We start from the raw sequence: 12,119 nt of genomic DNA, 5'->3' as shown, positions 1-12,119 counted from the left end.
ATAGATAAATTTTGGTTTTTTTTTTTTACAGGAAACATTGGGATCATCTAAAAGCCAGCCGATTATCGAAGCACATGCGAGAAGAAAGAAACATTTTTACAAGAATATCGTTGTTATCGTTATATCGTTAAAATTGCACATAAATATATACAAAATCCACACGTTAATTTGCTTACTCATAATCTACGGATAATTTTGAGAGGTGGGAGGAGAGATAAACGATTGAAAGTCTGATCAAGACAAGAGAGTTAAAATTTACTCGGTAAGCGTAACAATGGATCGGGATTATCAAATGAAGCACTTTTTGCTTTAATGATAAATCCGAGTTCTTCTGTTCTTAAAGATTAAAGAAGCTTTATGCAATGTAACAGATTGTACGATTGTGCACGTAGCTTATTTTATCATCAAATTTTACCTTAAAGAGAATTTAGTTATCTAGATTGAAGATATAAATTTATGAAAATTAAATTTAATTTAAATTTTATAAATTAAAATTTTCTATCTTGTCAAAATAAATCTGCCAATTAAGTTAAAAAGCAAAACGCGACTATCGCTTAAAAGAAGAATCAAACCTTTGATAAAAAAGGAGTTGCGATCAACAAATATCTAATCACTATTAATAATTATTAATTAATTGCATCCATTGTCTTCCCGAGTCTTTTCGAGGATGATTGTTATTATATTTCGAGATACGTGCACTATCGGCTCGCAATTTGTTAGTAACTTTCTGTGTGGAAAGAGAAGCTGAAAGTGAATGAGTATAAGAACAGAGTGAGATAGAGAAACTATCGAATACCATTAACCACAATTCTGAAATCTGTAGAACAATGTGCTTTAAAGAACAATTATCCTATAAAGGATGATTTATCCGTAAGAAGTGCAGTATAAAAAGTGGATCAAGATTTATAAAATATTTGAAAGCATTTTATAATTATTGGACGTTTTTTTTTGTGAGAAATATTTGTTTTTAAATATCTCGTTAATAAATCTCTCGATAGTTTATTCGTCCCTGGCGTGGAGATACATTAGAACGATTATTTGCAAACATTTTTTCTCTCTTCTTGTTCGTCCGTTAAAAAGTATGTTTTTCTCAGTAATACTTTTTGCTTCCTCATAGAGAAAACTTTGTTTTTGTAATTTTTTGATGCCAATGTGTTCAGAATGTATTGAAACGTCAAAAAATCATATTCTTACAAAATGTTCATATATATGTGTGTGTATGTGCCCCAAAAAGGACGTGGCTGCTCCAATTTCCTCAAATTTTCAGATATCGGGCTAAATTTTTTTACATAAATAGAGATGACATAAGATGTCATCCCGGACGTATTTGTCATTACAATTACTGATATTATGAAGAAAAGGAAATAAAATTATGAGGAAGCAATGTGCAAGTTTTTAATTTGCACAATTTCTTACTTATTTACATATGTTTTGCAACTAAAACGAAAGAGAGTAGGCGTAAAGAGCATAGTTTAAAAAAACGGATCCCTAAAAGCGAAAAATGTTGTTACGAGGCAAGATTACCGGACTTTTGATAGAACAATTAGCAAGTAAATTGGGCGGAAATAACGATTCAGGAACTGAATGGATTGCTGCGCTTTAAATTAGCTTAAACGCTAAGTCCCGTTTTATTATTTATTGCTTCTTTTTTTTGCGGCAAGTATCTTTCCGTCGTGTCTTCACGTCTTAATTGTAATAACAAGTGTCAATTACATTAAAATAGTGACAATCTATGTCGTTCTTTATTTTGTGACCATTACCGTATGGAATCACGGAAAAGTAAACATAAATGTAATAAATTGTATTTATCACGTTTTGCCAGTCCTTTTTTATTTATCTATTTTTTGTATCAAAATGCAAATGAAGATTATTGAGAATTTTTTCGAGCAAATAATAGTTTAATAAAATATTTAATTATTTAGTTTTTCTTTTTTATTATTTTTTGTAAATTTCGTTATTATCATAATTAAATATTGTTCGATCTTGCAAACAAAATATCGATTTTATAATAATATATAAATAAATAACATTGGAAATTGTCTAATCTTCGAAAATTTATATGATGTGTTATTCTTAATTATATTAATATTTTATTTTGCTAAATTATTTTTCCGTAAACTATAAGCATTATTTCTGTTAATTAACTCAAGATTAACTATATATACATATTAATATAACAATAAGAGTTAATAATTGGACGAATTATATTCTATTTTAGTTTTTTTGATCTCATAAATAATTTTGAAAACCATTATTAATAATATTAATTATTTTTTTATCATTGATCAATTATGTTAATGTAACTTAACATTGTGTAGGGGATGATGAATTGTTTTCAAGTTTTTAACATATTTTGTTTAACTTTAGCTTCAATTAAATAGTTTTAAAAGATCTTTATTATCAATGTCAATTACGTCAATGATTAACTTTGTTAATAGTAATACTAAGTTAACAACATACAGTTATATATACAGGATGTCCCAAGGTATTGTTATTTCATCTCTAAATTCTTGTATCAATTTAAAATTTATTTTTTTTACTAAAAATTTCAATTTGATTTAATAATTACTTTTTGTAACGCCAAGAGATTCAAAATATAAAAGATCGTAAAAAATAAATTTTTATTTTACTAAATTATTAAATTAATCTTATTATATTATTAAAAAATACAATATATTACATGTTAAGAATTACGTAATTGCAAAGAAAATAGTACTTAATTAAATTTCCATTAGAGAAAGATAAATTTAGAAATTACCAAAGAATTTATAGATGAGAGAAAATACCTGATACCTAAAGCCATCCAATAAAAACAAGCGTATTGCGAATTTCAATCAGAAGGAGACAATGCAATTTGGTAGAAACGACTCGGTGCATTTGTGTATCGTCGTGTAATAAATGCTCGACATTATACGACGGTCAAACGTTATCTATAAATCGTACCGACAATACTGCATTCACACCCTGTATTTATGTATAAGCATATTTGCGTATGCTATAAATCATCTATTCGTTAAGTTTATCTTTTTTCTTTTATCTCAAATTACTTACAGATACTTTCCATATGTATAAGAGTTACTTAGAGTCACTTAAAGCAAATTTCGATTAACTTAATCGCAACGATTAATATATCAAATAATATCTATAACATTTTAATGCCAATAAAAATTGAATTAATATTTTGTAAATTATTTAAAACATGAAAAAATAAATTAAATTAAAAATGACAAATGATACAATTAAAATTATATAGCCAAAAATTTTGCCACAGAAAGTTCTATCAGTTGAATTAATCGCGGATTAAGTTAATTGAGATTTGATCAAAGTGGCCTTTAGATATAATCTCGCGCAAAACACTCGACTGTGCAATATCATTGAACGAGGAATACCAATCGTTTATTTATTAGCCAATGATACGCATGTATAATTGTTATTAAAACTATATTTAATATCAACTGCAAAAGTAGCAAAAATAAAATTAATGAATATAGAGTGCGAAAGTTGCTACGTAGATCCCTTCCAAGTAGATTTAGAAATACAAAGAAATACAAAAAACTATTTCAAAGAAAATTTGCTATTTATTTTTTATTAAACTAATAACGATCTTTTATGTAAAACAAATCTTATTTGCAAAAATTGTTCTTTGAAAGTATAATATTATCGTTATTTATCTATAATAGTTCTCCAAAATTTTTCAAGATTTTAAACACTTATTTTTATAATAATTAAAATACAAAAATAATTATTATTTAATAGATTTATTTAATAAAATCAGATTTCTTGTTTGCAAATATATGGTGCGATAGAGATATACACGTATAATTTGTGATATATTTATACATTTTAATATTCCTCATTAAATATTTCACACTCGAGTCGTTTAAATGGAACTCTTATGTGTTGCGTGTCTTTTGTTTAAAACAGATTGTAATAAAATTTATTTAATTTGTTAAACAATTTTTGGAGACGCATAACATAATCGATAAATATATATGTGTGTGTTTGTGTGTGTATATGTATGTGTACGTATCATATACATATATATATATATTTTTTTTGCTTTTCTATACAACAATGAATGTGTGAATAAGACAGAATAGGATCATTAGATCACGACATTTTTGTCCCTAACGTTTCACTTCCAACATCTCGTTTTTACGAAGAGCGCGTCGAGAATGGAATACATTTTAAGTTTTTGCTATTATAATAGAAACATTACACCCATAAATAATACTTAGAAACTCTGCTAATCAGTATATCGAATTGATCAAAATTCATTCAAGAATATCACATTTTATAATTTATCTCCTAATTTATTAATTTATATCCATTTTTCTTAGGTAAAAAAACACAATTTTCTATAATAACAATTATATAATATTTCTGTGAGAATATTAATGTTATTTAAATTTCAAATTAAACAAATAATATTTATATTCTTCTCACATATTGAATAAATTAATATAAAACATATTTTTCTCTAACAAATCATCACAATTTTTCCAGACTTTTGTACAACTAACAATTATAAAATCTTATAGTAATAAACAATAGAAAATATCATGCACAATTTTTTTAAATTTCTTACTTGAAATATTATTACTTATCTAAAAGTACAAATCACTCGATAGCTTATCATCTAATCTTAACGAATAAATATACACATGAAATCGCTATATAACTATAGAAATTAATATTGTTGTTCGACGCGTTCTTAAAAATTATTTAATACCACGTTCATAACAAAAGATGTTGGAAGTAAAATCTGTAAAACAATATACATATAAATAATCTATATGATCGGTGCCAGTTTCTTCCTAAGATCCATTCATTAATCACTGCTAATATCACCTTCAATGTTTCTTTCTTTAATTAATTAATTCCTACGTTTAATTCCACGATCTTCGTGTTTATTTCTTCCCCTTTATTTTTCTTCGGAAAGTCGTTCTAGATAGAGGCAACCGCCACCTCGTGTTGAACAATGCCTTGTTCGCTGATGCTGATTCTTCGCCTGCTGCGAATCGTCTTTATATCTGCCTTTAATTATAATACAAATCAAAGGATCGAGCAGCGTCGCAAATTCTATCCAGTTGTGACTCGAAAAAATCCGCGACAAATGAAAAAGAGATCTTTTTTCAGGATCCTTTTCGATCGCTACTCGATCCTTGCCACATGTCTAAATTTTATCCTGAGATTTTGTGTCGCTGGAACAAGAGAAGCGATGCTAGATTATTGATCGCGTTTTATTGGCTCTCTTTGCGAGAGCGAGCAGCTCGAGGAACTCTTCCGAGTTTGATCTGCCTTAATTTGCATTAGAATTAAAGAGAGTTTTTTTTTATCATGATCGATGCTTCTCGTTAAGCTTCTCTAAAAGAACGAATACGTCCTTCCGTCTGGGCGTACGATCTATCGATCCCAATCTTAAAGCAAGTCTTGAAGAAATGCATTTTATCTAAGGATACTTGATTTCCGATCACCGATCAATCTCTCATGCGTATTAGATCCTTCTCAGGATCCGTCGCAGGAGGGTATAAAAAGATTTTAAAGTACGAAAGAGGATGCTTCTTCAAACATGCCCTTTAATTGTTTCGTCAATCTTCTCAGATCTCACGAGGCATTTCCGTAAAAATTGTCTATCGCAATAAGCACAAATCACGAGGAAGATTTGCAGAAGAACGTTCGATCACTTGCCGGGTTACGCGTGTACCGATCCTTGAAATTCGGATTTCACGAGATTTGCTTATTATTACACACAATTGTGAGGCAGGAAAAAAAATTCTCTTCGATAATATTCGATCGGCGCTCACGTTTTTATCTTTTTTTTTTTTTTGCACACTTGCGATACCAACGAGGACTGTTTCGCTACGGGAGAGGAATGCCCCTTTCAATCCACAATCTTTCCCAACAAAGAAGATGAAACGAAAAACGCGAGCGTATCTTCAGACCTCGACACGCGAATCTCGATACGCAAAGCAATGTCTTCGCCATGTAGACGATACTTTACACGTACCACTCTTTAATGTCTATCAGTTCTCGTTTCTTGTTAGGTTTGCTGCCGTTGGCGCCGTTCTTGAGGGCACCGTTGAAGGGCTGGCCGGAACCCGCGGCACCTAGCAAGGCCGCGTTCGGATCCTGACAGAACGTCTTCGTTTCGTCCACTTTATAGCTCGTCTCTGGCCGATTCTTAAACTTAAGGATTATCAATATGATGAGGACTATCGCTATCAGCGCGCCAGCTATGATGCCGATTATGAGCGCGGCATTTTCGGCCGCCTCGGAGGTGATTCGCTTATTGTTGTTCTTGGGCGGAGTGGGCATCGGCGGATACATTGGCGGAGGAGGCGGTGGCGGCGGCTCCGTCATCTCCGTCGTAGTTGACTGCGTCGTCAAGGTCGTCGATCGATGCGTCACGACGCTGCTGCAAAATGTAACGACAATGATTTGTTAAATTGTTTATTGTTTGTTTAATCGTTTGCATCTAATTAATTGTTTATAAAATAAATCAATGACATGGAACTTTTGATAACGATTTACCTATCATTAGACAGTAAACAGCTGCATGATCAATTTGTGATTTTTGTTGTATTTCAAAAAATTAACTATAATATTTAGTATATTTTATTCGAATAAAATTTTTGATTAAATATTCATTTTTCTTATCAAAAGCAATATATAATTTTAAATCGTAAAGAAATAAAACCATTATTTAAAAAATTGTATAAGCTATCTGAATAAAATTGATAAAATTTTTATATTTGGATTATATATATATTCTCTTTTTCTTTTTCTTTCTTTCTTATAAATATATTTTAAAATTTATTCTACCAATTGAGATTTGCTTTGTTAATATTATCTACAATATAATAGATTTTTTATTAAGAGATTTTCCAATATATTATAACAAAACATCTACACATAAGACAAATTTTCAAAAAAATTTGTCTTATGTGCAGATATTTTTTTTATATAAATATGTGTTAATAATTAATTAATAAAAAATAATCCAGATCGTACAATATGGTCCACGTGTCTCGATAGTTCCAAGTAAGAAATGCACAGTTTGGCGATTTTGCGGTCACAAAATATACACCTATGTATTCCTGTGATTACTAATCAATAGCAAATAATCAATAATTATAATAGAAACGGCGTTATGTAGGTTGAATTGCAAACGTTATAGCTGACAGACGCACGCACCTGCCATGGCTGGTTTCGAGGTCTGTGGTTGACACATTGTATTGGACGGAGACGGTGACGACGTCGCGGCTCAATGTTGTCGACGACGCCGACGATGTCTGCGTGCTGATATGGCTCGTCGAATACTCACGAGGCGTCGTGTACGTCACCGAGCTGATGTCTGCGAGCGAGAACAGAGGAAAAAAAAAGTGCGTCAGGGGGGGTTGTGTTTCACCTCGTTGTATCGCATCTGCGATTCGCGCGGAGGGGATGATCCGGGGAGATGGAGAAGGGGGATGAAGGGGGTAGGAAGGCATGGAAGTAAAAGGGGATGTGAAACGTGGAGGCGGCCCAATATTTACGCGTGCGTAGGCCTGCAATATTCACGCGTGCGTAAGCAGGAACGTTGCGAAATGAACAGTCCCGAGGACACCAGGAGCGTATACATTATATATTCAAGGAGGGACGCCCACGCACAGTAACGCAACACGTTTCGATTAAATGTCATATAAATAATATTTTGTATTTTGCTGTAGCTTGCAAATTAAGATTTTAGAGATGCTAGATGCTTCCGCAGCAGTAAACTCTTAAAACAAAACATCTGTGAGCGATGAAAAATTTAATTACTGCGTTCTCAGAAAGCAGTAATTAAATTATTTTAAATTATTATTTTTAATTCTTTAATATATGTACATACATAGCATAATTTTTTTAAATATTTATATTTAACTTTGTACTTGCTAAGGAAAAAATAACTTGAAGCAAAACATTAATTTTGTATTAAGATTTTTCCAAAATAAAATCCTTTAAACGTGTATTATATAAACATGTCGCAAATAATGAAATCGAACATATTATGATAAACAATTTCTTGCTATAACAGATGAGCTCTTTATAAAAATTTTCCATTATTTCAGGTAGCAAATATAGAGAGAACAGTTTAAAGTTTAAATATGTTCTTATTATATAGAGCTTTACGCCTGCATATCGATTTTCAGCAATTTATGTATACAATTTTTTACACACGCATTATATACTAGACATGCTCTTTTACAATCATGCGTAAAAAATTTAAATTTTGTAACGGAGAACACTTTAGCTTGAGTATCAAACGCGAGAAAATATCTCAAAGTTCAAATTTGCTTTTACACGGTTCCATGCTTGGATAAAATTAAAGACAGTGTCTCATTTCACGCTAAGAGACGAGTATTGCCACGGGAAAGCTTCTGGTAGCAGAATAATGTATTAGGCAACGATAGCTACGCGCGTCACAGAAAATCGTCAGGATGAGGACGCCCACGTTGTAATCTCGTAACGAGACAGATTCTTCATTTAAATGGATGGACAAGAACAATAAGATCGATCGATTCTCTCGCGACAGTTAATTAGCCTCTTGTATTCCTTTTCGATTAACTTTTTTAACTTTAGAAGTGCTCCATTCTTTTATTTGTTTAACATAGTGATTGAAGAAGGGGAGAGGAGATATATATATATATATATATATATATATATATCATTTAATATCAATATCATTTAAGAACTATGCATTGAGATAGATTTGATACTTTTATGGACTTATATAATATATACCTTTGATCCAAATCAAATATTTAAATAATTATAAATTTTGATTTGGCTGATAGTGCGATGTTCTTAATATCACCTTTATATTAAAAAGAATAATATATAAAAACTATTAAAATACCAATAATTTATGCCAATAATTTATAGTTAATAATTATAAAAGACGCTTATATTTAAGAAATCGTATGTCGTAAAGAATATTTGTTTTATAATTTTCGAGATAGAACAATATTAGGATGTTATTTTATATATTCATAGTTTTTAAAATATATTTATATGTTGAAAAGTAAATTTTTTCTCGAGATTTTTATTTTGAAACTTTCTAAATCTTCTTATTATGTGAAATCTTTCATTTATGGATAAATTATACAAACTTATTCAATTATTATTATTATATTATATATACAGCTTATTTCTGTCTTAAATGCACATTTATTTAAAAAAATAAAGATTATGTGAAAGCTTGTCATATAGAACTTTTTATAACACATATTCTTCGTTATTTAAAGATATGCAGATTTACGACTATTTGTGAAAAAAATAAGCTCTTTATATATATGGTATTGTAATCTTTGGATTAAAAATTCCAGGATTTGGGACATTGCGTTTTTCACTTTGTAATATAAACTATAAGAAAAGTGTTAGGAATATATCAAGCAGAACAATGTTCTGGAATACGGACCGGTGGCCGAGGTGACAAAAATTTCTTCCGTTGTTCTGGAATCGCCTGAACCCTCGTCGCAGTCTTCCTCATCGTCACAAGATATTCTCACTTGGTTATTTTCCTTGTGATGATGCTTTGGCCTTAATGTTGTCGGCAATCGCGTGGGCGCCACATATACTGGCGTGATGATGTCATCTAGAAATAGAAGCGGTGTAATTATGAAGACTGAACGTATGAGGTCACACTAATGTACAATATAATATGCGATTCAGTTACCGATAAGAAATTATATCTAACGTGCTAACGTCTAATATCTATATTTAAAATGTTGAATATTTTTTCTTCTTATTCTATCAATTTTTTTTTTTATTTCATAAATATCAAATAATAATTAAAGATGATAATTAATGAATGATAGAGAGAGTTATCAATTATTCCAAAAATAAAAGAATATAATGACGCATGTATATGTATGTCGATTAATATAAACTCTTTCAGACATTAATGAGACATTAACTCAAACCGGATTGCATAGAAATCTTTCGTGCGAATCGAATGTTTGATTATCGTGTCTCATTAAGATGACGATATTAATTTAGTTTTTAGTCAGTCAAAGAAGATTTTGGAGCGGGACTTCAGTTCATTGCAAGAGGTTCGTTGGAAGGTGAAAGGAGGGGCTCTGCCAGGTTTATCTCCAGCTGGCGATCCTAAATATGTAAATGAATCGAAGATACAACCGGGCGAGCATGAAGACGAAAAGGTGGCATGCTATGCGATATGTGCGTGCCTGAGTGTACGTATGTGTGTGCGAGCAACACGCATGTTGGAGAAGAGGAATCGATGTACAGTGATGTCCCTAAGAGAAATCTGAAAAATCAGACTTTACAATCATACTCGCTTATATAGTTCTTTTCAATTTTTTTAACATAAAGTTTTTAAAAACTAAACATATATGTGTGTGTGCGTGTATCTATATACAATTATTTTATTAATGAATAATTATATAATTAATATTTTTTTCTATTTCTAGCTCCATATCAATGTGATACATTTTTTATTATCATCTCTTTTTATTTATTATATTGTATGAATTTATTATTAATGTTGCAAAAGTTTTTAAATATAATTATTAGAAGCACATTTTATTTTAATTAATTGTTTTCAAGCACATTTTTAATTTATATAAAATAGTTTACATATTTTTTTTTATAATTAAAATTTAAAATCGTAGACATTATCGCTGACAACATTTATGTATAATAATCGATCAATAAGATAAAGTAAAAAATAAATTTTGTAGAAAAGATTGAAAAATAAAATATTACAGTTTATAATTAATCAAATTTTATTATTGCATTACTAAATAAGAAAAAAAAATGTTGTGGTAAGAGTCGCCAATGGACGACAGTGCCTTACCAGTACATATGTGTCCGTCCTTGTCTAGGGGAGTGCTAAACGTCTCTCCTTTCATACAACACGGTTGTGATCAATAACTTCTCTCTTATATACGAAGCGAATGACTCACGAGCGCTCTCGAGAAAACAGTTTTTCGCGAATAATTTTCAAACTAATAATTTTATTGCAAAATTGTAAGGACAAATTTTGTTTCTAATATTATTATGTATCTTTATATATAAATTTTATTTATATACATGTAGATTCGACATATATTATATATATATATGACATACACTGCTATACATATAATTAAAACCACATATATTTATTTTAATTTTTTAAATTCAATCTTTATAGTTTACTTCGACTTATGTTTTGCTTCTAATATTTTATATTTTAATTAATCGAGCGAATCTCTATAAAGGACTAAAACTTCTCTATAAAGAACTGGACATTGAGATAATAATATTTATATATATTAATAATAATATTTAACACATTTCTTTTTTTAATATATAATTATTTTAGAAATAATATTTTCCATACATTATACATACATATGCACATATATGTAAAAAGATTTGATTTAATAATAATAAATTTGAATATAATGATAATTCAAACTTCAAAATATAGTCTTAAATATTTTTAAAGTTTGAAAAAATGAAACTGTTACTATTATTTGCTAGAAAAGATAAAGATATTAATTTTTATACATTACATTATAAAACGTGAAGTGAGAAAGAAATTGTGAGAATAAAATTGTGTTCAAGCAGTATAAATGATAGAAATAAAAAACTGGAAGATGCAGAATTGCACGTATATGTGCGTATGCAGTATAAGTGATTAAAAATTGAGAAAAATAATAAAAAAAAAAAAATTATAAGATGCATATGTGGATCGAAGAGATTTTGTATTGTCTTTTGAGAAACGTCTGAAAAGAAAAATCTTTCCATGTGCTCATACATATAAACCATTGACAAAAGACTTTCTCATATGTGAATTTTGTAGATAAAATGTCGGTGAAAAATATGTAAAAGATTATAATAATATTCATTGATACGAGATGATGGTGTCGCAAGCCAAATGCATGTGGATAAAAATTTCCTCGTAAAAAGAAAAACGTGCAGAACGAATTATTACTTACGCTCTCTCGGAAATATTACTTACACTTACCGGAACCAGATTCGTAGATGGGGGTGCATTCCTCGTCCTCGTCATCGCCAGCGCAGCCGCTTCCGGCGCCTGAGAATATAAGATCGTCTACGACGCCGGGGAAACCGGATGCAGGCGTCTA

At 29.9% G+C, this 12,119-nt stretch overlaps 1 protein-coding gene and 1 non-coding gene across 5 annotated transcripts in view; both read right to left on the bottom strand.

The window, feature by feature from the left end:
• Nucleotides 1-5,808: 5,808 nt before the first annotated feature.
• LOC126848122 (neurexin-1) overlaps nt 5,809-12,119 on the bottom strand; it is a 203,450-nt gene continuing 197,139 nt past the window's right edge. For 3 of the 4 annotated variants that reach the window (XM_050588724.1, XM_050588728.1, XM_050588727.1), the window contains 4 exons: nt 11,993-12,116; nt 9,443-9,619; nt 7,198-7,357; nt 5,809-6,418 (listed from right to left, as the gene is read on the bottom strand). In XM_050588724.1, coding sequence (XP_050444681.1) covers nt 6,001-6,418; nt 7,198-7,357; nt 9,443-9,619; nt 11,993-12,116 — 879 coding nt within the window. In that variant the 3' untranslated portion in view covers nt 5,809-6,000. The remainder of the gene's footprint in view (nt 6,419-7,197; nt 7,358-9,442; nt 9,620-11,992; nt 12,117-12,119) is intronic. The other variant, XM_050588726.1, reaches the window with a different exon arrangement.
• Nucleotides 10,797-10,902, bottom strand: LOC126848522 (U6atac minor spliceosomal RNA). Its single transcript, XR_007687274.1, has one exon. It is a non-coding gene; the product is annotated as a U6atac minor spliceosomal RNA (small nuclear RNA).

Source organism: Cataglyphis hispanica, chromosome 3 (genome assembly GCF_021464435.1).
Source record: "Cataglyphis hispanica isolate Lineage 1 chromosome 3, ULB_Chis1_1.0, whole genome shotgun sequence".
NCBI lineage: Eukaryota > Metazoa > Arthropoda > Insecta > Hymenoptera > Formicidae > Cataglyphis > Cataglyphis hispanica.
The sequence above is the reverse complement of the archived record's forward strand: the minus strand, read 5'-3'. Positions and strand labels throughout refer to the sequence as shown.